Here is a 27,064-nt window from a genome sequence, read left to right as displayed (position 1 = left end):
CCAGCACTGCAGAGCAAAATTTTAGCAGTCATACCTATTTAGTTGCTGTAGTAAGGTAGGGGTAGAAATAGTTTAACTATATGACACAGACTCACAATTGGTTTAAAAGATTTGTTTTCCATAACACAAGTCAATTATTTGTTATCAGGCGAACTAAAAATCTGTTGAATTTAGCCACCTCTTTCCCTATATACCAATAAACGTTGCCTCAATCTTATGTAACAACTGGATTTGTAATTTGTACCATCACTTCATTGCTGCCCTACTTTTCATGGCATTCTGACTTTACCTGCTACTGATTTAAAATTAAATTCTTTAGAAAATGTACTGTATTTTAATAATAAATTAGGTGAGGATGGATAAAAAGTCGTGAATTTGAGACCATGTTTCTCCTAATTTGTTAAGCGGCCTTCACCCATACTTGTGTTTCCCATTTGTGGGAGTTAGTAATACAATTGAGTTGAGTCGGATATTACATAGGTTTTCATTCACACAAAAGCCATTTTAAATAGTCTTGGCAACTACCTAGTAACTTACTGTCAGGCTCCTTAATAAATAAGACTAATAAATAAAAATATCCCATTGGGACTTACCTGGTGGCACAGTGGTTAAAAATCCACCTGCCAATGCAGGGGACAGGGGTTCGAGCCCTGTTCCGGGAGCAGCTAAGCCTGTGAGCCACAACTACTGAGCCCGTGTGCCACAACTACTGAAGCCCGTGTGCCCTAGAGCCTGTGCTCCACAAGAGAAGCCACCGCAGTGAGAAACCCGCACACTGCTACGAAGAGTAACCCCCGCTCTCCACAACTAGAGAAAGCCTGTGCACAGCAACAAAGACCCAATGCAGCCAAAAATAAATAAATAAATTTATTTAAAAAAAAAATCCCATTGAAGGCAAGCCTTAATTTTAAAAAGAAATTCAAAGAAAGTATACAGTTGTCTCATTCGCTTAGAATTTTTAATACCCAAATTGGAAAAAGTAGTGGAAAAAGCCACGAACCTAGAACACTACTACTACTTTCATGTGACTTCCTTATACTTGCATTAAGTGCCTAAGGATGCAAATGCTCTCCCAAGGTTTGATCCTAAAATTTCTAATCCTTTACAATTAGTACTTTCATATTCTCAATGTTTTCTTTTTCCTTTTTTGATGTATCTCAGGAAGAAGAAATTTTTTTTTATGTTTCTTAGTATCTGTTAAAATTATGCCAACGAAAATAAAATATTCTTACTGGACAACTGCAGCTCCAGCCTATATGGTCAGCTCTTCCTGGGTATTGGAGCTGAAAGGTCTTGAGGAGCCATGGTTTAAATTCTGTATAATCCACGAGAATTAGTTCTTTTCCCACTTTGGGCAATGCTGGTGTACAGTCCGAGGTTACATTAAAAAGCCTCTTTGAATTTCAGATAGTAATGATTGCTACAAGAAAAATCACTGACTATGTGTTACTCACTAGGGACACTTTGAATGGCCAGGTGGATCCTACGGAATTGCCCTCATCTTGTTTTTGCAAAGCTTTAAATTTGTTTTTTAGATTTGGAAATGCCCTTTAAAATCGTTTGGACAACCCTCTCATTTTTCAGACGAAGAAATTTAGGTCCCAGAGGGATTATGAGTTACCTAAGATCACAGAACTAGTTAGCAACAGAACCAACACTAGAAACTTTATTTCCTGACTCCCATTATTATACAAAAGCCTTCTATTACTTTGAAGTCTTTTATAAATTAAGTTAAATATTAATTTTACTTAACCAGCTAATTCATTAATTGGTCTCTCAGACATGAAACTATGGAAACTCTAAAGAAAAAGTTGGAGCAAGTCAAGTTAAAACCAGTTGCAAACCACTACATTTTTTTAGAGACTTTTATAATGCAAATGTAGTGAACTGTCCCATAATGGCTTTCAAATACAGAGACTCAAGCCAAAATCTTACTTTCCTCCCAAAGCAAAATTTCAGATTTTAGTGAATTTAAATTTCTTGGTTAAAAAAAAAAAAAAAGACTTAACTCTCTAAATCTGTGTTTGTACTTTAAAGCTACCCTCTCTAACAAAGTTAGAACTAACAAAGTATTGTGATGACTGTCCTTCAGCTTCATTTGAATAAAAAACAAATGAGTGTTTGGACTATAATGGCACTTAAAATTTTCTGTTATCTAAAGAATTAGATTACCTTCTCTTGTAGTCTATGAAGTGGTACAATCCCAATGAATGGAATTCGTTGTTTTAAATGGATCTGATTTCAAGTGGGCTGTTCTATTTTTTCAAAGCTAGCCAGACAAAAGAGAAAGCACAATTTTACATATACTCTAAAGAATAAATATGAAATTCATTCGCCTTTCCTATTATGAGAACAGGAAGTCTGTTGACTTATGAGGTACTTATATTTACATAAAATAATATGAGTAAGTTAATTTTGAAAATAGCATAGAATGCTTCTAGCTTTATTATATTTGAACTCTGGGCATTGGTGGAAGAGTGACTTTTTTTTCCTTTTTATGATACCAACTCAATTAATCATCTACAAACACCTTAGATGACAACATACTTTCTTTGTCTTTGGCCCAATCTTTAATTTCCTACTGAACAGACCATCTCTGTGTAGGATTAATATTGAGTAATGTTTGGCTCTTAATTTAGTTACAACACTACCCAGCAATTCCAACTGCAAGATTTTTTTTAAGGCACAAATTCAAAAAAATACCAATCTTCTACACTTTGTTGATCTTTATGTATTTTAAACCTCCATTGCAAGTCTGTCGTTTCTCTAACTAGCCTACTTCCTTTTAGTTATGGTGACAATAATTGTCATAAGGAAATCTTTCCTGAATTGACATCTAAAAACAGCAGAGACTGTTTTGTTATTTACTCTACGCTTTTTGTATTTAATAAGGAGATTTTGTCACAATTGTACCATTACAAATAGCAAAATATACATTAAAAATAATTTTCATAGTCATAATTTTCCTTTAGTGTTATTCTGTTGGAAGCTGCTTCCTGATGCCCATCCGAGTATTAATAACATTCTAGTTTTCACAATGATAGACCCATGTATCTAGGTTTTAGAGCAGTATTTAACTGTTCTGAAATAATCCCAACATAATGGTCACCCTAAAATGTAACTGATTTGTGATATGAGACTCTTTTTGTTTTTATTTTGTATTTGAATGTTTGGAATAAAACATGCACATACATGTATAGCATATCTGAACCTTAAGCCATAAACTCAAGTATACAAAAAGTATAATTTTGTTTATGTTCTTTGTAATGGAACTTAACTTCTGTCCTGAGTACCCATCCTGCCTGGTGGTAGAAACCTAATTGATAGAAATCTAGTCAATTGATTGCCTTTAACTCCGTCCACTCAAATATCCTGCATTTGATTTAGAGTTTTTCCCATTTATCCTCTTTTCAAGTCTGCTGTTACATTCTGGGTGGCAATGTTAGGGAAGGGGAATAGGAAGTGAGATTGATCTTTAGCCATCATCTGTTCATACTAGCATCCACTGAAATGTACGTCATCCCTTTTGGCCCCCATCTGCCATCATCCCACCATGTTGGCATCTACCTTGGCCCTCCGGACAAAAGTTCTTTGATCCCTGTTGGCTTGTACAGCTATTTTCTCAACTCAGGTGCAAGATCTCCTTAGATAAGACTCTAAGGGCCATATGCTTCTGTTCTTGGCCACATGGAAATAACATTCTACTGCTCCCCATACCATGCCAGGTGCTTGAGGGACTCAGACTTCCTCAGGCCCCCTGGCCTAGACATCTCATGCAGAAATTTCAACTCTATTGCTGCACTCAGTGCAACTTAGCGTTCATCTCAGTGAGGCCTTTAGTCTCTCTAGCCATCATCTCTCTAGCCCAAATCCCCACACTTATCTGCAGGTATTATTGTTTTGTTTTGTTTAGTTTATTAAGTTTTATTCAAATATAGTTGCTTTAAAATGTTGTGTTAGTTTCTTGCTGTACCACAAAGTGAATCAGGCATACGTATACATATATCCACTCTTTTTTAGACTCACTTCCCATTTAGGTCACCACAGAGCATTGAGTAGAGTTCCCTGTGCTATACAGTAGGTTCTCATTAGTTATCTATTTTATACATAGTAGTGTATATAAGTCAGTCCCAACCTCCCAATTCATCCCAACCCCCCTCCTTCCGCCCTTGGTAACCGTAAGTTTGTTCTCTACATCTGTGACTCTATTTCTGCTTTGCAGATAAGCTCATCTCTACCATTTTTCTAGACTCCACATATAAGCAATATTATATGATACTTGTTTTTCTCTTTCTGACTTACTTCACTCTGTATGACAGTCTCTAGGTCCATCCATGTCTCTGCAGATGTCACTATTTTGTTCCTTTTTATGGCGGAGTAATATTCCATTGTATATATGTACCGTTTCTTCTTTATACATTCCTCTGTCGATGGACATTTAGGTTGCTACCATATCCTGGCTATTGTAACTAGTGCTGCAATGAACATCATGGTGCATGCATCCTTTCGAATTACAGTTTTCTCCAGATATATGCCTAGGAGTGGATTGCTGGGTCATATGGTAGCTCTATTTTTAGTTTTTTAAGGAACCTCCAAACTGTTCTCCATAGTGGCTGTACCAATTTACATTCCCACCAACAGTGTAGGAGCGTTCCCTTTTTTCCACACCCTCTCCAGCATTTATTGTTTGTAGAATTTTTGATGATGGCCATTCTGACTAGTATGAGGTTATACCTCATTGTAGTTTTGGTTTGCATTTCTCTAATAATTAGTGATGTTGAGCATCTTTTCATGTGTTTGTTGGCCATTTGTATGTCTTCTTTGGAGGAATGTCTGTTTAGGCCTTCCACCCATTTTTTGATTGGGTTGTTTGTTTTTTTAATATTGAGCTGCATGAGCTGCTTATATATTTCAGAGATTAATCCCTTGTCAGTTGCTTTGTTTGCAAATATTTTCTCCCATTCTGAGGGTTGTCTTTTCATTTTATTTATGGTTTCCTTTGCTGTACAAAAGGTTTTAAGTTTAATTAGGTTCCATTTGTTTATTTTTGTTTTCTTTTTCATTACTTTAGGCAGTGGGTTGAAAAAGATCTTGCTGTGATTTATGTCACAGTGTTCTGTCTATATTTTCCTCTAAGAGTTTTATAGTATCTGGCCTTACATTTAGGTCTTTAATCCATTTTGGGTTTATTTTGTGTATGGTGTTAGGGAGTGTTCTAATTTCATTCTTTTACATGTGGCTGTCCAATTTTCTCAGCACCACTTATTGAACAGACTGTCTTTTCTCCATTGTATATTCTTGCCTCCTTTGTCATAGATTAGGTAGCCATAGGTGCTTGGGTTTATCTCTGGACTTTCTACCCTGTTCCACTGATCTATATTTCTGTTTTTGTGGCAGTACCATACTGTTTTGATTACTGTAGCTTTGTAGTATAGTCTGAAGTCAGGGAGTCTGATTCCTCCAGCTCTGTTCTTCTTTCTCAAGATGGCTTTCATTATTCGGGGTCTTTTGTGTTTCCATACAAAGTGTAAAATGTTTTGTTCTAGTTCTGTGAAAAATGCCATTGGTAATTGGGTAGGGGTTGCACTGAATCTGTAGATTGTTTTGGGTGTATAGTCATTTTCACAATATTGATTCTTGCAATCCAGGAACATGGTATATCTCTCCATCTGTTCGTGTCATCTTTGATTTTTTTCATCAGTATCATATACTTTTCTCAGTACAGGTCTTTTGCCTCCTTAGGTAGGTTTATCCCTAGGTATTTTATTCTTTTTGATGTGATGGTAAATGGGATTATTTCCTTAGTCTCTCTTTCTGATCTTTCATTGTTAGTGTATAGGAATGCAAGAGATTTCTTTGTGTCAATTTTGTATCCTCTGCAGGTATTATTGTTTCTACCCACCCCAGGACTTGACGGCAGATTGGTGTCAAGGTCTCTTCTCATAGATACCCATCAGTGGCTTAACAGTTTTCCTTCTCTTTTTACCTTTATCCAACTTGAAGATTTTTTATATCCCCTTAGGTAGGAAAAACTTTCTCTTACATTATTATAATTCTTCTAAATATGTTCTTTATGATATAAATTTTATGACTTGAATCCTTTATTACCTTGTTTTTTTATGTTCAATGGACTTTTAATATTTAAAAATCAGGCTTTTGTATTTAAAAATATATTCTTTTCAAACTATTCCCCCACTGTGCGTTTCAGAGGACTGTTTTGAAATTCTTAAGCTAAAAAAGTCTATTTTGAAAATCAAAAGTTTAGAACAAATCTCTTGCTTTACATAAAAAGAAATACTGTGAAAGAAAACACATGCCAGTTAACATATTTGAATATTATCACAATTCATGTACTGTTTAATTAGTGCTATTCAAGACAACTGAAATCAGAATTGTTTTCAATATTTAAAACAGTCTTTATTTGTCTATTTTACTTCTTTATTGTATTCTAAAAGATACATCTATTATAGGAATCATATGTTCCAGAAATTGTATTTACTTCAACTAAACCCAGTTCACCAACTATCCCCTTTTCTGGTTTCCTTACCCTTAGGAAGAATTTACATTAGTGACTTTTTAAAGCAAGTAAAAGAGTTTTTGAACTTGGAGGTAGAACCCTTGATCCATGTAGCTCCCTATCATCGAATTCTAACAAAATTGGATTTTTATCTCTTACAGAAAATGCCCTTTTTCTCTCTGATTATATACGCTATTTCTTCTTAAAACATTTAAGCTCATTTTCAGAAGATGTAACATCTTCTGAAATTGTTTATTTTGTCATTGTTGTCAAATTGAATCTTTAGTACAACTGTGTTCAGATTTGAATAACTTAACATCTCATTTTGGTGGAATTATCCTGTTTCTGAGAACTTTTGATGATTTCTGAGAAATGTTTCTGGTAATGGCAATATGCTTCTTTTTCTTATTTGTGAACTAGGTCACTCTTTAACACCTTTTTCTTCTTAAAATAATTTTAGGATATCATCAGAATAATGGCATGATTTGCAAGGGCAAATTTCTAACTATCCTGGTAGACCATTACTGCTGAATCAATCATGATTTAAAATATCTCACACATGGAAAAACAAGCAATTATGTGGGAAATAAAGATCTTTTCTTTGATTTACAAGTATGTTCTTCTCTGTGCTTCCAGATAAGCACATTTTAGGTTATCGGTTTATGTCCCTCACTACATTGTAAGTGCCTTGTGAACAAGAGTTTTGATTTTGCATCTCCAGCACATAACAGAATTCCTGATACCTAATAGTCAAGAAATGTTTACTGAATTAATTAAATAAGTACTTAACCACTTTCAGTAGGGAGACAAAGGCCTTGCCTGAAGTGGGGACTTTTATTTAAATAATCTATTCAGTTCCTTTTTAGAACTATAATTTAAATTCTTAAATCATAGAATTTGGAGCCAGGTGGAAATTCATAGATTATATAGTCAAATTCTTTCATTTACAGATGAAGAAAATGACTCTCAGGAAAGTTAAATGGCAATCCCAATGATAAACAGCTAGTTAGTGGCAGGACTTGCTGTAGCCTTCAGGTCTCAGAGTTCTTTTCTATGCCTTCAGTTTAATTAACTTTATAGCAATGAGTTGACAACTGTGCTTCACATTTTTAGGGTCCTAAGGGGAAAAAAAGAGCTCCTGGCCCTTCTGGGAAACCTGGGATTCCTGTAAGTAACAGGCCTTTTTCATCTTTATTGTTTTTCTAAATAGAACTTTAGCAAGCAGAAAAGTTTGGGGCCAATTATGACGTGTTGGATAAATCAGATTGTCTTCAAAAAAATGTTTAAACCCATGCCGGAACACAGAGGGAACAAAATATGACCATTAGCTCAAAACCAAGCTTGGTGTTGAAACGGAAGTCACTGCAACTGAAGGTTGTTATTTTCCAGCGCAGGGAGATCTCTCTGTGGATTTGTGCTACTATTCTTTGATGGTGAACCACTAAAAAACAGGCAACTTGCAGTCATGACTAAATGAATGGTGACAGAGGTCAGAGATTTTCCAGCATAATTGAAAAGACATGAGCTGGATTTTAATTGAAGAACTCGGCCTCTCATTTTCCTGGGAAATAGAACAGAAAGTCTTAGAAAAAAGCTTTAACTCTTTTCATCACAGAACAAAGATTAATTTTACCTTAGCCATCCGTTTCCTCTTTGGCCAAGCAAATATGTGTAGACTAGCTTATTAGCAAAGACTTCCTGCTGGTCTCCCCTAGCCAACAGCCTGCTTTGGGTGGCCTGTGTTGTGTTGGTTCAAAAAAAGTAAAGAAAAGTGAACATAAATTATGAGCACATTGAGATCAGAGATTCCCTACAGATTAAATCCAGTTGCCCAAGAGTACAAACAAAATGTTCAGACCTTTACTCAGTCATATAATTATCTAATTCAAAGTGGCAACTAAAAGAGCCGTAATTTATTTCTTGGGAAAATAATACAATACAGAGTTTTAGAGATGGTGAGTGTCAGCCTATATCCTAAACTGACAGGTGCACATAGCTGATCTTTTCTCCACAGCTGGATAGAGCATGGGCTGGTACAATGAGAAATACCAGGAAATTACAGTAAAGTGGAAAAGGTTACACAATAAATTGCTGATTAGCTTGGCATTTCAGTTTAGGGAACAGTTACCTGATCTGTTGTATCCAAATAGTAAATTATTAAGGAATCCAGGAAACAGGAAAAATTTTCCTGGGACAGGGTTTTAAGAATGTAACCTCCCACCCCCCAATAAGTATAAAAGTGTTTGTCATTTAAACATCTGTACAGCATCTCTCTATAATCCAAATAATTTTTAATTACCAAGGGACTTCCAGGCCTACCTGGGCCAAAAGGCATGCAAGGATACCCTGGAGCAGAAGGCATTTCAGGAAACCCTGGTAAAGTTGGGTTACCAGGAAAACAGGGACTTCCTGTGAGTAGATTGAATATTCTTTGCTCTTTATTTCTTATGCATAAGTGTCTCTTTACTAAAACCATAGATACTTTGGCTGTCTTTCTTAACTTTGACATTGGTTCATATTGTGTTTATGATTTCCAGGGAATGTCAATGAGTACATGTTGGATGTTTTATACCTAATAACCCATATTATTAATAATTTATATTATTTTTACACATATAAAAGCTGGTACATAGGAACAATAAAGAAGTAAAACTTTAAGGGGGCTTCCCTGGTGGCGCAGTGGTGGAGAGTCCGCCTGCCGATGCAGGGGACGTGGGATCGTGCCCTGGTCCGGGAGGGTCCCGCATGCCACGGAGCGGCTGGGCCCGTGAGCCATGGCCGCTGAGCCTGCGCATCCGGAGCCTGTGCTCTGCAACGGGAGAGGCCACAACAGTGAAAGGCCCGCGTACCGCAAAAAAAAAAAAGAAAAAAGAAAAAAAAAAACAACTTTAAGGGCTACACAACCTGTGTTTTGAGTTCATCAAATGTCTTAAGCCACCTTTGGAACATTTCAGGCTTGGCAATGACTCAAGGTAAGTTCTGCCAAAATCATTTTCCCTTTACTTTTATAGCCTCACTATTTTACAGAAATTGTGTGAACATTTTCTCTATGTTCATCTAGTGGTGATGCAATGCGCAGTGATGTAGATTATTATTTTTATGCAGATTTCTATCTTATTTATTTGATCAGAAATTTTAAAATGATATTTTTGTCTTCATTTAGCCATTTTCCCTCTTTCCTTCCTAAGGTCATCATAATCCAGATATTTTTTGTTATCTCATGTTGTGTTTCCATTTGAAATACAAGAATAATTAATCGCATATTTCAGTAATCCAGTAAAATTTATCCTTTGACATTTCCACTATTTTTGGATATGATTATCTATTGACCTGTTTTTCTTTTCTTAAATGAATCAATCCTAGTTGTTTATTCACATGTAGCATGGGACTGTAGCAAAGCTCAAGCCCAAATTAATATTATTCTTTCACTATGATGAATTATCTCATTTGTTTAAAAATAAGTATCAAATTATGACCCAGCCAATTTAATTATTTCAGAAATAAATATCTGGCCATATTCTATTTGGAAAGGTGAATATTTTTAAGGAGGCTTAGTATGGTTTCTATTTGCTTTGGGGACAGTATATCTGAACATCAGAGCATCAGGGTGTAAGCCCTAGAGAAATTTGACAGCCAGGCTGATATTTTGATTAAAATATATGTTTTCTAAACTTCTGCCATTAACATCAGTCTGGTTAAAAGAGGACTTCCATTTGAGATCCCAGTCTTAAAGGGAGCTCGCACCCTGAACCTTCATGTAGGTGCTGCACTCTAGGCTCACCATATAAGAGTCTTAAAATGAGGTTGTGGAGTTTTAAAAATACAACAGTAAAACACTTTGAATTGGTCTGAGAGTCTGTACTTAAGTTTTACTGGGAAATGTTAGAGTGAATCTTACTGCTTTGAGTAAGATTTTGAGAGATGAAACAAGGAAAACCACATTTCAAGATATGTCATATTTCTTGCTGTGAACACAGGTTTAGTCATGGAGGTGGTATGTATGTGGATGTGTCCAGTAGTCGATAAGGCTAGAAACTGAATTGTAAATACTAATAACAGCAAATAGATTTGTTTAATTACTGGGAAGAGGGATTCATTTGTTTTCTGACTAAAATAATACTAATCCAGGTACTTATTCCAAATATGGATAATACAAATCAGGATCCTATATATATACATGTTTAATAAGAATTTCAGACATTTAGCATATAAGATATTCATCAGACACTAGTGACAGGTCAAAGTCATCCACATTTTTTACACCAAGTCACTTAATACTTCATTGTGGCAAACAACTTCTTTCTGGCAGTATGTGACACCTGAAGGTCTTCCTGGAAAGGACTGAAAATTGGAAAATAAAAGGAAAACATTGATTCAGACTAAAGAAATATGAACCATTTTCTCTTACATAAAAACAGCAATGTGGCAAGTGATTGTTATCTGCTGCTAGTTCCAGAAAGAAAACAGACATTTTCTAACAACTCTACATCCTTCTTTAATGGGGTAATACTTAAAGGACAGTAATATAATGGCTAAGAGAAAGCCAATACAGAAAATGGTAGATGCAAATAAGATACTGATTTCATTTTAATTCTGTCTAAGTTGCATTCTAGAATCTGCCACACGGTTTTGATTGGCTGTGTGGGTGAAGGCTCATGCATAAAACCAAATCACTGGTTCCACATAGAATAAAAAAGAATGAAGAGGACTTAAAGCCAGATGCTGAAGCCATTTGCACACTCAGGGCTATTCCAAGACCCAGTTAGAACTCTGGGTTATATCAAAAGGGCTCTGTGGTTGCAAACAACCAAACATGGCTATGTGGATTGCCTATGTATACAGATTGCCCCAAGTTCTGCCCACTGGGAGGAGTCTCCTTCACTGATATCTTTCAGGCTTAAATGCAGCAGCAATCCACTTCTAGCAGATGTTGACATTCAAGGCAGATCTATCCATAAATCAGGCCTGAACTTTTTTCTCCTCTACTAACTGGTAAGGGGAATTCTCTAGGAAGGCTGAAGGAGCAGTGGTAAAGCAGTAGAACAAGTATCATGGAAGTCTCAGTTGCTTGCTTGCATATTTTGTTTGTGATTTCTGGACCTGTTAGGACCCAGTCTCGATATACACCATTTCCATTTAGGAGTGAACGCTGCTGTGCCCAGCCAATTTTATGATTTAGTGGATCAAATATCACTCAGATCATAATGGTCAGTTCAGGACACATAGTCATTTGATGTCTCAGGGTCGGTTATTCAGCTTCAACCACAGCAAGCCCAGAACTGCTTTCCAAATGGGAAATTACATTTGACAAAGAAGGCATTGCTTATGTCCAAATCCTTATGGGTATAAGCTGTGATTCTCTTGTGGGGGTTATCAAAGGGTCCATATAGCATCTCTACCAGCCACAGACCCTTCTGATATTATTGGATCTGCTTAGTCATAGCAAGGTAGCTTACACAGCATCCTGAATCTGCTGCCGAGCATTTTCGTCGGGGGCCACCCAAAACTAGCAAGCTGGCAAAGAACTGGACTTTCTCCAGAGAAGATACATGAGTGACCAATAATCACATGGAAAGGTGCCCAGCATCACTAATCATTAGGAAAATGCAAATCAAAACCACAATTAGATACCACTTTTACAACCGCTAGGGTGGCTATCATCCAAAAAAATTAAAAATTGAAAGAGAGACAGAAAATTACAAGTGTTGGTAAGTGTGTGAAGAAACTGGCACCCTGTGTATTGCTAATGGGAATGTAAGATGATGCAGCCGCTGTGGAAAACAGTATGACAGGTCTTGAAAAATTAAATACAGAATTACCTTATGATCCAGCAACTTGCCTCCTGGCGAGTTATATCCAAAAGAAATGAAAGCAGAAACTTGAACAAAAATTTTCCAAATGTTCATAACAACATCATTCACAGTAACCAGTAGGTGGAAACAACCCACGTGGCTGTCAGCAGTGAAACAGATAAACCAAATGTGGTATATACATACAGTGGAATATTATTCAGTCTTAAAAAGGAAGGAAATTCTGACACACGTTACCACATGGATAAACCTTGGAGACATGCTAAGTGAACTAAGCCAGACACAAAAGTACAAATAGTATATGATTCTACTTATATGAGGTACCTAGAGTGGTCAAATGCATAGACAGAAAATAGAATGGAGGTTGCCAGAGACTGGGAGGAGGAGGATTTGGAGAAGTTATTGTTTAATGGGTACAGAGTTTCAGTTTGGAACATAAAAATTTCTGGGGCTTCCCTGGTGGCGCAGTGGTTGGGAGTCCGCCTGCCGATGCAGGGGACGCGGGTTCGTGCCCTGGTCCGGGAAGATCTCACATGCCGTGGAGCGGCTGGGCCCGTGAGCTATGACCGCTGAGCCTGCGCGTCCGGAGCCTGTGCTCCGCAATGGGAGAGGCCGCAACAGTGAGAGGCCCGTGTACTGCAAAAAAAAAAAAAAAAAAAAATTTCTGGAGATGGATGGTGGTGATGGTGGCACAACAATGTGAATGTACTTAATGCCACTGAACTATACATCTAAAAATGGTTAAAATGGTAAGTTTATGTTATATATATTTGACTGCAATAAAAACCTAGCAACTTTACAGGCTACCCAGTAAGTGGGTAAATGGGTTGTAGCAGCATACCCAAAGGTGGTATAGATTGACTCCAAAGTCCAGAGAGGCTCACCAAGCATTGTGCCTCTTTTATTGTGATGAGCAATGCAAAGTGCAACAACTTGTCTCTACTTTAGAGAGGATATCCTGATATACCCCCAAACCACTACCCCTAGGAACTTCTTCCATTTAGCAGTCCCATGAACTTTTTTTTTTTTTTTAACATCTTTATTGGAGTATAATTGCTTTACAATGGTATGTTAGTTTCAGCTTCACAACAAAATGAATCAGTTATATATATACATATATTCCCATATCTCTTCCCGCTTGCGTCTCCCTCCCTCCCACCCTCCCTATCCCACCCCTCCAGGCGGTCACAAAGCACCGAGCTGATCTCCCTGTGCTATGCGGCTGCTTCCCACTAGCTATCCCATGAACTTTTTAATCCTATCCTCTGGTGTATCTTTAGGGTGCTTGTTCTCTTCCACTCTCCAGGTCCAGTTAGCATAGTGGCCTCAGTTTAATGGACCTGCCTGATATTTTGTGAGATGTCAAGACTATAAAGATATCACTCTGGTCTATTTTATGACAGAGAGGAGAATTGAGCTGACACAGCACTGAGATAAGGCATTGAAGTGATACAGCTCTTTCTGCCTTGTGAAGGCAAGCAAACTGCCTCTGATCATCTTCACTGATAGGAATGTTAGTAGGAAGTATTTTTACTAGGTCAGTAACTGCTGTTGCTAATTGCTGTACTGTTTAGTAAAGACACCATATCAGAAACTGCAGCTGTGATTGGCATCAACACACAATTGAGTTTGTAAGTTTAAGTCTTGGAGTTATCTGGTGTGTGCACCGAACAGATGAGTAAAATGGATATGGGATATGGTAGGATCACTGCTTTTGCATCTTTCAGGTCTTTGGGCCGTAGTATATACAATTTTCCACAGGGATGTGGTGGTTAATATGAACAGTTTTCTACAGGGGTGTGGTGTTACCTTAGGTATACATTTGTGGCGAAGGGGGCAGGAAGAGATAGTTGCAGGGGCTTCCACATGTCTCTTCCCTTCCTACCACAGTAGCATTTACTTTATAAGTGAGGGATTGTTACTATTCTCTGAGATTGGAGAAAAAACAAAAACTGGGCTCACAGTCCTACTGGACCCACTTGGGAAAAAAAATTGAGCCAAATCTGCATTTATCACTATTTATCCCTTGGCCTTCATCAACTTACACTCTGATCAGAGTGCCGTGATGATATTTTGGATTTCCAGGGTTTATTATCAGTTCAAATTCAATATCTAACAGCTCCCAGAAAGGCTGAGAGTTTCTGTTTCCCCAGTGTTCAGTCACCTGGTAAATGACCACATGTCCCTCTGCAGAAGGCTTAGGGCAGAAGTCACTGTGTACACCTATGACCACATTGCAGGGTTCTTCCTCAAAGAGAAGCTGCCTCCCCCTCAGTCAAGGGATTCTGATGTAGGAACTGGCTTGAGTCTGGGAACTGAGCGAGAGGCCATGAATCCCAAGTACAGTGACTTTAATTAGGATTATACCCATCAGACCTAGAATTTTTCTACCTATACATCAATATATTAGCATATGGTACATGTAATTCCTATGGCTCTTTGATCAACTCACCATCAGCACAGATCTCTGCAGGTCAAAACATCTAGTCAAAACATCTTATGACTTAGTGTGATAATTGCTTCTACCTTTTCTCTGATAGTAAAGCACTGTCACCTAGAATCTACCACTCAGAGTCCAATATCCCTATTTAAATAAGGGAACTTTATCCTTATGACATTTCTTAACACCTTGGTAAGGAGTGTTCTTTGATCCCTTTCAGGGGCCATGGTTAGAGGGTGGTTGATCAGATTGCACGTGATAACTCTGTCTCCACACTTCTATCTTCCTGAGCACTTGAACCCCTTCCTACGCAGTATTCTAGGGGAGTTATAGCGTTCAACCGCATTAACTGTAGGCCGTAGTTGAGTCAAGGCTTCAAATTGCCAATCCATCAGACTATTAATGGTGCTCCCAGATGCTTGAGCAGGTGGCTATCTCCACAAGCAAGGAAGACTAAGAGGGAGTTGAGCTTCACAGTTCTTAGTCTTGCCCATATCTGCTCAAATATCCCCATCCCTTGTCTTGGAGTTCTACTCTTTCTCCACCCAGTGCCCTTATTTAGCATAAGATGTCTGGTTAGTTGAAGATGTATTTGTATACACATTCTGCAAATCTTACAGTAGTTTGGGTCCTCAGCCACATCTGCCTTGGACTATAGGAGATGAAAGACTCCTTCAAGCTGCCGTGGGGATTTTCTGATTTTTCATTATGTTCTAAGTTGAGCATGCAAGACCTTTATTTTGTCCCTTTCTCTGTATTCTCTCTAGATCACTCAAGAGACTGCCCTCTGATCACGCAGTCTTTATAGTCACTATGTTCACCATAGTGAATACATGCCAAGGCCACATGATCTTCTGACACTTTGCCCTCCAGCAGCACTTAATCTAATGTCATGGCCAGTGCTAATTTGAATAATCATGATGCCACTGCATCCCACAGATTAGTAGTGTCTGTTTATCCACAACAAGGAAGTTATCTGAGCATTCCTTGATTATGAGCAAACCAATCTCAGAATCCCATTTGTGGGGTTAGTTTCCTGACTTCACTCTTATTACCAATTACATATCACAGTCTAGCTAAAAACTGTGGGGCAACTGAGGAAGGTTTAATAAAGGGACTACTTACAAAAATGTGAGCAGGGCTAAGGAAAACCCAGAAGAGATGCTGAAGCACCTGAGCGATAGCAACAATGGCGCATCATTACAACCCATAGGCCTGAAGAGACAAAGGAAAGGGGAACAAAATTATAGAGAAAGTAGTTATTGCCATAGGATAGAGCCATTTAGCAGGAGTTGAGACCTTCAATAGAAGGATTCAGCCAATCCACTGCAACTCAGCAAAGGGAGAGCCAGGGGAATAAGTATTTCAGTCTCCTCCTGTCTTCCAGTCCCCTAACAGTACACCCTGTTAGCCAAACTCAACCAAGTAAGAGTGATAATAGGAACAATCTGCCCTGGCAGGGAGGCCTATTTTATCACTGTCATGGTTTAGAATTGCTAGTCTGTGATGGTGAAAACAAAAGCAATTTTAAAGATTATTTTAAAAATTCACTACCTTATACATATTTGTGTATATATGTCAGTCCCAATCTCCCAGTTCATCCTAATGAGAACCTGCTGTATAGCACAGGGAACTCTACTCAGTGCTCTCTGGTGACCTAAAGTGAAGGAAATCCAAAAAAAGAGGGGATAGGGCTTCCCTGGTGGCGCAGTGGTTGAGAGTCCGCCTGCCGATGCAGGGGACACGGGTTTGTGCCCCGGTCTGGGAAGATCCCACATGCCGCTGGGCCCGTGAGCCATGGCCGCTGAGCCTGCGTGTCCAGAGCCTGTGCTCCGCAACGGGAGAGGCCACAGCAGTGAGAGGCCCGCGTACCACAAAAAATAAAAAAATTTAAAAAAAGAGGGGATATATGTATACATATGGCTGATTCACTTTGCTGTACAGCAGAAACTGACACAACATTGTAAAGCAACTATACCCCAATTAAAAAAAAATACCACACACCCCCCAAAAAAATTCACTACCAACAATGCATTCCCTTACTGCCTTCACCAAGGGGGGGCTCCCTCCCATCCACGTGCCTTTGGTATGTCACTCACCAGTAAGGGAACCTGCTGGGTCACAGATCAGGCTGGAAAAGGGCAGATCTCAAAAGGCAAACAGAAAATATCCAGGCAACACTATTTAAGTTCTCTCTATACATGGTGTACATCAGCAATCTGTTCCCTGTGTCAAAAAACTACACCTGGTAAACCAAATCAGCCTACTTTCCTATGGCCAGTGAGCTAAATGGTTTTTACATTTTTAATGGTAGAAAAAAATAAAAAGAATATTGTATTGTGGCACATGAAAATTACATGAAATTCAGATTTCAGTATTCATAAATTTATTGGCACACAGCCACGGTCATTTGTTTACAGATAGCTGCTTTTGCACTACATGACAGAGTTGAGTAGTTGCAACAGAGACCAGTGGCCCACATGGGCTAAAATATCTACTATCCAGCCTTTTTACAGAACAAGTTGGCTGATCTCTGGTCTATTTGTATTATCACATCATTTTTATTACTATGGCTTTGTCTTATGGCCGCATATTTAGTAGGGCAAGGCCCCTTCTTTACACTTCTACCACATATATTTGAGATTAGATTTGAGTTTCTTTAAAAACAGAACATAAACTTGAATTATCACTGGGTTTGCCTTAGATTTATTTGGGGAAAATTAATATCTTAACCTTTTAATTATCTGAGATAAAATATTCTTGTCATCTTATCAATATAAGATCGTATAATAGATTTTCTCCATAATAATAATGGTAAAAAGTTATATAATACTTAGTATGTGCCAGGTACCATGATAAATGTTTTACTGTATTAACTCATTTAATCTTTACAATATTATAGATACAATTATCATCCTTATTTTATACAAAAAAAAATTGTCACTTTCATAGTCACATAGCTACAAAGGCAGTCTAACTCCATATTCTTTGTTCTTATCAATATGCAATATGGCCCCTCAATAAAGGCCTTATGTATTCTTATTTTTTATTTTATTTTCTAGTTACTTATTACTTACTTAAATGTTACTGATTTAGATTACATTCTATACAACTGGATTTTTTTATTTCTAATAATTTGCTATTGTGATCCTATTGGATTTTTAGGTAGGTAATATCTTCAAACAATGGCAGCTTTAACTCTTTTCTTAAACTCATTTTTTTTCTTTCCACATAGGTGGATAGGGACCCTCAATACTATCTTAAACAGTAGCAGTAATAGCAGACCTCCTTCTACTGCTTGAAATCTTAGAGAGAATGCATCTAAAATTCCTCTATTAAGAATATTTTGCCATGTTAATTCTGTATTTTCCTTGTCCTATACTATCTTTGGGGGTTTTTGTTTCTTTTTTCTTATTTTCTGATTTCCATTGGATAGATTGAATTCTCTTCTGCAAGTTTAAAAGTTACCTATTCTCTTTCAGTTGATGTTCTTGTGGCAGCTGCCCCAAATTTAAGAACCAAATATGTCCTTGTTTAACTCTAGTGATTTGTTTAATAAATCAGTAACTGTATCTTCCCTCTAACAAGTACTTGTGTTTGTTCTCATGTCCTTCTGTTTCTATAAACCACTCTTTCCCTTCATCATTTTTTGATATTACCTTGAATCTTGACTTATAATTCTCATGCATTTACATTCTCTTTTTTTTAACTTATTCTGATTTTTAAAAAAATTTGTATTGGTGAGGCTTCCCTGGTGGCACCGTGGTTGAGAGTCCGCCTGCCGATGCAGGGGACACGGGTTCGTGACCCGGTCCGGGAGGATCCCACATGCCGTGGAGCGGCTGGGCCCATGAGCCATGGCCGCTGAGCCTGCGCGCCCGGAGCCTGTGCTCCACAATGGGAGAGGCCGCAACAGTGAGAAGCCCGCGTACTGCAAAAAAAAAAAAAATTTTTTTATTTGAGTATAATTGATTTACAATGTTGTGTTAGTTTCAGGTGTACGGGAAAGTGAATCATTTATACATATACATATATCCATTCTTTTTTAGATTCTTTTCCCATATAGGCTGTTACAAGTATTAAGTAGAGTTCCCTATGCTATACAATAGGTCCTTATTAGTTATTTGTTTTATATATAGTAATGTGTATATGTCAGTCCCCATCTCCCAATTTATCCCTCCCCCCTTTCCCACTGCTAACCATAAGTTTTTCTTCTACGTGTGTAACTCTGTTTCTGTTTTGTAGATAAGTTCATTTGTACCCTTTCTTTAGATTCCACATATAAGCGATATCATATGGTATTTGTCTTTCTCTGTCTGACTTACTTCACTCAGTATTACAATCTCTCGGTCCATCCATGTTGCTGCAAATGGCAGTATTTCGTTGTTTTTTATGGCTGAGTAATATTCCATTGTATATGTGTGCCACATCTTCTTTATCCATTCATCTGTTGCTGCACATTTAGGTTGCTACCATGTCCTGGCTATTGTAAATAGTGCTGCAGTGAACGTTGGGGTGCATGTATCTTTTTGAATTATGGTTTTCTCCAGATATATGCCCAGGAGTGGGATTGCTGGATCATATGGTAGTTCTATTTTTAGTTTTTTAAGGAACCTCCAAACTGTTCTCCATAGTGGCTATACCAATTTACATTCCCACCAACAGTGTAGGAAGGTTCCATTTTCTCCACACCCTCTCCAGCATTTGTTGTTTGTAGATTTTTGGATGATGGCCATTCTGACCTACTTTCTCTTTTTATTTCCTTTGTTTCTTTTTTTAACATAGTAGTAAACTTAATTAAGCTATTTAGTCACTATTACTTTCAGTATTCCTTATAGAACCTCCTGAATTTATTTTTATTATTATTTGAGTACTTCCTCCAAAAAGTATTTTCAATGTAGGTGTTTGTGAGATAAACCTTCCAAGGCCTCATATGCCAGCAGATATCTTTATTATCCTCTTACATTTATATGATACATTCAGCACTGTACTGGAGCTTCTACTAATGGTTCTAGTCAGTAAAAGAAAAAGAAATAAAAGCCACCCAGATTGGAATGGAAGAAATAAAACTGTCTTTATTCACAGAAAACACGGTCATCTATGTAGAAAATCCTTCAGAATCTACCAAAAAAAACCCACTAATAATTGAATTTAGCAAGATTGCAGGATACAATATCAATATACAAAAATGAATTGTAGGGGCTTCCCTGGTGGCAGTGGTTGAGAGTCCGCCTGCTGATGCAGGGGACACGGGTTCATGCCTGGTCTGGGAAGATCCCACATGCCGCGGAGCAGCTGGGCCCGTGAGCCATGGCTGTTGAGCCTGCACGTCCGGAGCCTGTGCTCCACAGCGGGAGAGGCCACAACAGTGAGAGGCCCGCGTACCACAAAAAAAAAAAAAAGAATTGTATTTCTCTATACTCAACGAACAATCAGAAATTGACATTTAAAAAGCAGTACTAAAAAAAAAAAAAAAAAAAGCAGTACTTACTGTAGTATCAAAATGGGATAATCTGACCCCCCAAAAATGTGCAAACTTGATACTGAAAACTGTAAAACATTGCTGACAGAAATTAAAGAAGACCCAAATGTTAAATGGTGTATACACTATGTTCATGGATCAGAAGACTCAATACAAATAGCAACATAGAGAAGGGGCAGTGAATGGACATAGGGAGCAAATGAAGAAAAACACACACACATATTAGATAAACAGTGGAAAGAAGGTCCAGAACCAAGTGGTGAGGAATTCTAACATTTAGAAGTCAGGTAAAGAAGGAAGAGGAGATGACAAAGGAGTCTGAGACGGAGTCGCCATAATAGATAGGAGAAAAAGAATGTAATGTCGTGGGAGCTTAAGAATATATCAAGGAGAAAGTCATCGACTGTGTCTAATCATCATGAGAGAGTTTGTTGGACATGTGTTTTATTCTGTTTTTGGTTTTGTTTTTTGGCTACTCAGCATCTTGACCCCATTTTTATGTTCAAAAAGTTTTATGTTTCTTCTCTTTTTTGAGTCTTGATGGCAAGCCACCTTCTACTACTGAAGTCAAAAAATCTAGACTCTTACCTTCCACTCCCTCTTTGAAACAAGAATGTAGGCCTATGACCCAGGCCTAAGAAATCAGTTATATTCACCCACACCTTCCATTGCAGAGTTAGTAAGACAGAAGCAGCGATAATGGAGATTCCGTTCTGGTGGCAGTTGCAGTAACTTTTAGTGGCACTCAGTGTCCAAGGATGACTGCGGTCAATGTCCAGCAGCTGGTCGAGTGCTCACTACAGTGTCTAAATTCTGGCTGCCTAGTCTTCTTTTAATTCTACCCATTTTCCAAACCTGGTTTTCTAGATTTATCTGTGATTATATGAGCTACTCAATATCTTTTCAGTAAATTTTGTGCTTAATTGGTTTCTGATGTTTGCAAATAAGGACCCCCCCACACACACACCTAATACAGAAATCTAACAAGATAAAATTATCATCATTGTATTTTAGTATATGGAGGTCATTGGTAACTTTAGCAAGTGAGTATTTGATTTGATTAGTCGGGTCAGAAACAGGATTGGAGTGCTTGAGGAGTGAGAGGGTATGAGGAAATCAAGATATGCAGACAATCCAATGGAGAAAGTTGGCTCTGAAGGAGAAGGTAGGGCAATAACTGGAGAAGAAACTGAGGCTAAGGTAGAAAGTTATTTTTAAATGAGCGAACCTTAACCATATTTAAATGCTAGAGGGACTTAGTAGAGATGGAGAGACTGAAGACTTAAAATCAAGGGAAAAAAGAATCTGAGTATGAATTGGTCAGATAACAAAACATGCATATTCTAACTCCACTTAGTAAGTTATTCTACTTCTAATTGGAGGTCATTAAAAAAAACAGATTCTGAGCCACATATCCCTTTATATATGACTAGTATAAAAAGCTCATTGAATTCTGTGGTGAAAAAATTGAAATGAATTACAATAATGTTGAATACTGCTGCAGTATACCTCACAGGGCCATGAAGTTGAGTGGCATCTGGTATTTCCATTAGTAAGCAATTAGGTATCAGATCGTAACTCATTGTCTCCTAGTTTTTAGCATTTTCAAAGAATGTTAGAAAAGATTTACATGCATACTTAGAAATCAGGATGTCATAAGTATTGAAGCATTTTGTAACCATTGAAATAAAAACAAAATAACTTTCCCTTGAAGAATCCCCTTTCAACCCCAAGGTTTACACATGATATTGGTATTTATGAATACGGAAATACTTTCCACAAATGTTTCTGCTCCCTGTAGAACATCTGATATGAAATTAGTTATAATGCTTTATAAGGGACAAGTCTGTTCAGTGAAATTAGGTACAGTGGCTAAACTGGTCATTAGGAAAAATGATTTCTAAGATAATTATTTCTGAAACCTACTATGGTAATAGAAAAATTGCTTAAGAGAAAGTAATACTAGCAAATTCCCTGGAATATTTTCAACAAGGATAAGGACATCTTTCCATTGGTCTTTTTTTTTGTTGTTGTTTTTTCTTTTTTTCAAATCATGGCACCATGGTGCTTTTTGGCTTACCTTTAAAGACTGCTGGATTTTTCCACTGAGAAAAATATTTATTCTGGGATTTCTAGCATTATGCAACTGCCTGATTTTCCTAAACAATGTTCTTTCTTTTTTTTGATGTGGCCAAAGGAGTTAAAGTATTCCTGGCACATTCACACTGCAGTTTCAGTGTTTTTTTAAAGTCATGTGACTATAACTGAAGGATAGTATTGGGGAGGCTCACAGTTGACTGTGTGAATTTCCTTCTGTATAAATGAGTGTTTTGAGACTAGGCAACTTAGCACATCTGTAGTAAATGAGTCTACCATGCTGTTTTCATTTATGAAAAAGGAAAACAACTTTTCCCTGCAAAGATCATAAATCTATTTGTCATCAAAATGAAGCCTTACCCATTTTTTTTATTTTTCACTGCTGCAACTATAAAATTGGTTATTGGAAAAAAGGGAAAGAAACAAAACTAACAGCTTGACTTAGGACAAATCAAGGCCTTTCAATCTTTTTTTTTTTTTTTTGCGGTACACGGGCCTCTCACTGTTGTGGCCTCTCCCGTTGCGGAGCACAGGCTCCAGACGCGCAGGCTCAGCGGCCATGGCTCACGGGCCCAGCCGCTCTGCAGCATGTGGGATCCTCCCGGACTGGGGCATGAACCCATGTCCCCTGCATCGGCAGGCGGACTCTCAACCACTGCGCCACCAGGGAAGCCCAAGGCCTTTCAGTCTTGACTGTGCACTTTCTCAGGTGAACACAGGCTTAAGTGTTGTCTAAAATGAGATGCTTGTCCTAAAAGAACGTTGAAATTCTTGCATTTTCCACTTGTGAATTGTGTCCAGTCTAAGAAGGAAAAACACACTTCATCAGCCCACTCATGATCCAAGCCTAGAGTAGCAGGACCACTGTAGAAGCCTCTGTTAGGAACACCAGCAGCCCTGGCACCCCTCTGGGTTGTGTGTTCTCTAGTTTATGAGCTGGTCACCCTAAAGAAACTTCTGTTTCCAGGAAGATATATTTCTTAGTATTTTGGAGGAAGAAACATACCGGCATCAGCCAGATCCACATTCATCAAATCCTGTCACCTCTTGATTATTAAGGGGTTGATTATCCAGTTAGGGTTTATCCTGATTGCTTTCTCTCTCTTCTCCACCCTCTGCTTGTTTTGGCCTGTTTACTGCTCATTAGGAACTGTTCCAGAGCAGACAGAACTCAGCCTGTCTGGCTGCTTATTAGCAACAAAATGAAAGGTTCGCTAAAGGAAGTAACCTTCCTAGTTGCCGCTTCAGTGACTCCGAATCCAGTAAAGTTCATACTCTTTGTGGAATATTGTTCCTTTAGGATCTGGCCTGTTTACATTTCCAGTCTTACATTCTACCTTGCTATTCACATGTGCTGTGTATTTTAGTCTAACAGTTATTAAACAATTATTAAATAATATGTGCCAGGACGGGGAGATCAGCTCGGTGCTTTGTGACCACCTAGAGGGGTGGGATAGGGAGGGTGAGAGGGAGACGCAAGAGGGAGGGGATATGGGGATATATGTATGCATACAGCTGATTCACTTTGTTATAAAGCAGAAACTAACACAACATTGTATAGCAATTATACTCCAATAAAAATGTTAAAACGTGCAAAAAAATTTTTTTTTAATAATATGTGCCATGCACTATTCCAGGTGCTGAATATATATGATGTTGTTTAATTCCCACCAAAACCTCATGACATAGGTATAGCTATTATCTTCAGTTTACAGAAAAGGAACCTGAGACTCACAGTAACTCGCCCAAGGTCACACAGACAACAAATAATAGAGCCAGAATTCAGAATCACACAATCTAGATTCAGAGCCTGTGTTTTAACCACTGTGCTATACTTTTTTCAAGTATGCTTAATTTCTTAGACATTGCCCCAAATTCTGTGTATTTCCCTCACTTTCATGGCTTTGTACGTGTAATTTATTCCCTCTGCTTGGAAAACTCTTCCATCTTTCCCTAGGAGGAACAACTTCTTGATCTTTCAGGACTCCATTGAACTGTTATCTCTTCCTTGGACTCTCCAGTCAAAGTTAAGCATGCCTGCTTGAACTTCTGTACACTCTGTACATTGATTCCATCAGAGCATGGCTCATATGGGTTCCAATTACTGATCTTCATGTCTTTCTCCCCCAGGCATTTGTAAACTTCTATAGAACGTGGATTCTGTTTTATTTGTCTTTGTATCCCTAGCACTTAGCATAGTGTCAGTCCCATTTAGAAGAAGCTCAATAAATATTTGAAGAATAAATGTCCTTTGCATAATAACTATGACTTTGGGAACCTGAGTTTAAAATTAAGATGTGTTCGCTACTTATCTTAAGAATCATCTATAAAATGAGTACAATAATATCTAATTCATATGGTTTTTATGAGAACCAAATGAGATCTTGTTTGTGAAGTGCTTAGTACGGTGCATGCACTTATTGAGTTACTATCTTTTCATAATAATTTTCATGGCTAGTCTAACATTCAGTGAACAAATATTTGTTTAGTACGTAACAGTGTTATTGAATGAAACTTGGATCCACTAGCCTGCACACGGTAAAGCCAATCTACTGACACCACGTTGTGGTGAAGGAAAGTGCAACATTTATTGTAAGGCACATACAAGGAGTCCTGGTCAGCTAGTGCTCAAAAAGCCCAAACTCCCAGATGGGTTTCAGCAAAGCATTTTTAAAGGCGAGGTGAGGGAGGGGTGTCACAGGGTATGTGATTAGCTCATAAAAAATTCTCTGGTTGATGGTGAGGTTACAGGGTGGTGTGTCAGAGGGGTTAACATTATCAATGCTTAGGCACCCGTGGGACTGGGGGCTATGTGCTCATGGTCATCAAGTAGTTAATTTCTTCCATTTAGTGGGGGTTTTAGTATCTGTAAAGCAACTCAGGAAATGTGCATCAGATACTATAATCTAGATACTTCAGAGGGGAGCTAAAGCAGAAGCTATGGGGGATGGGTCTGTCCCGGGAAGGCCCCATAGAGTCCTGCTCAGTTACAATATGAGCCCGGAGTTAGGGAAGACAGCAGTGAACAAGATGGGCAAAGAAAAGCCCTCATGGAATATACGTGCAACAGCAGGAAATTGCTGACATTTGACCATTTTTGACGTTAAAAAAAGTCACAATTTAATATGAATCAACCTAATAATTGGGTAGTAGTCTATAAACAAACCAAGTAATTCTAAATTGTGGAAGTGCTATGAAAGAAAGCATAATGGGAAATAGATTTTGAGATAAAGTGTAATGTGAAATAGCTTATAGATGGAATAGACTATAGCAGCCTCACTGAGAAGGCTTACACTTGAGCTAAGGACTGAAGGTAAGACTGACCCAAGTACTTAAGAATGAGGGAAGAACTTGCCATGTGAAAAACCCAAAATGAAGAGACCTGTAGGCAGGAAAAAGTTTGGCATGATAATAGGATTAGCCGAGGATCAAGCAAGATAGTATGGGTACGGATTTGTTATTTTTGAAAAAAGGATGGACATTCATTTCTTCATGGTGGTATGAGTGCCTAGTCATGCTTAGAGTCAAAGAATAGATGAAATATCGTCCTTCACTCCCTGTTAGTCCCGTGATTATAGGCTGAGGCCTGGGTAAAGGAGATTTCATAGGCTACACTTATTTTGTCCAATATTATAGTGGCATTTGAAACTGTCCATTTTGCAAGAATGATAAACGACCAATTGTTCTATGAAAATGAGTAATTTCTGTGAGGTATTACAATGTTGAAATGCCTGTGTCCATTGAAACTGAACAAGAGTTAGTTGTGTATGCTCTTGGAATGGACTTGAGTCAAGCAGACCTACCTTCACTACCTTAAGACTTGCCTCAATTCAATCCCACTCCAAGTTCCATAGGCATTGACATGTTTAGTGATTCAAAGCTAAAGTTACCTCCTAAGTTTGGTATACAGCTCATTCATAAACCTTATTTCTAACATTTTGGCCACATTATTTATGATTGCCCCTACAGGAAAATGTTATGAATGCTACAGTATTTATTATAATGTAGCCTTGCATATAATCACCTAATAATTACTACCCCACATATTTTTAAATAGCCAATTCTTTCCTAGGAGGGATATATTTAGTAAGCCAAATAAAATGAGAAATTCCTACTTAAACAGAAGTGTTTTTAGTTGCTTGGAGTAAAGGAAGCAAAGTATTACTTTTATAATCCACTGGTTTGCTGGCTTTAAAAATACTGTACTTACGTTGCCTAATATTATGCAAAAAAAAATTAGGTCGTCGCATTTATTTTTTATACTACAGAAAGTAAATTAGTTTTAATTACTATTTTCTCATACAGCAAGTAACTATATAAACATAAGCTATGAGCACAGAGGAGGGTGCTTGGCTGTAGGGAAAGGAAAAAACTGTTTTCCTAGTAATTTTATTTTAGATTAAAACATCAACTAATTTAAGTTCAGTGTAGTTTTAAATTTATCAATCTACTATTGAAAAAATCAGTGAAATTCACATTAAAAAATTTCATTTTACTTAAAACTTTAAAGATAGTATTCCTTTGCTAATCCTCTTTAAAATGTGGATTTCTATTGTTGCCTTTATTTAGAACATTCTATTTCTTAATATATTTTAATTCTAATGAGAATAAGACAGCTACACCAAGGGGCCTGGGGAATAACAAACAGCATAACGTTCTCTTTGGCATGTTTCACTATTAAATGCAAACCAGTCATCATTGTTCCAAAATTTGTCTCT

General features: G+C 37.7%; 1 protein-coding gene across 1 annotated transcript in view; it reads left to right on the top strand.

Moving 5' to 3' along the window:
- Nucleotides 1-27,064, top strand: part of COL24A1 (collagen type XXIV alpha 1 chain) — a 396,587-nt gene that overhangs the window by 323,257 nt on the left and 46,266 nt on the right. The window contains exons 46-47 of the mRNA XM_027114231.1: nucleotides 7,631-7,684; nucleotides 8,821-8,928. Of these exons, the coding sequence (XP_026970032.1) occupies nucleotides 7,631-7,684; nucleotides 8,821-8,928 (162 nt within the window). The remainder of the gene's footprint in view (nucleotides 1-7,630; nucleotides 7,685-8,820; nucleotides 8,929-27,064) is intronic.

This window comes from Aethalodelphis obliquidens, unplaced genomic scaffold (assembly GCF_003676395.1).
Source record: "Aethalodelphis obliquidens isolate GAN/ISIS:26980383/991018 unplaced genomic scaffold, ASM367639v1 scaffold13, whole genome shotgun sequence".
NCBI lineage: Eukaryota > Metazoa > Chordata > Mammalia > Artiodactyla > Delphinidae > Aethalodelphis > Aethalodelphis obliquidens.
Note: the sequence above shows the minus strand (reverse complement) of the source record. Positions and strands in the feature narration are given on the sequence as shown.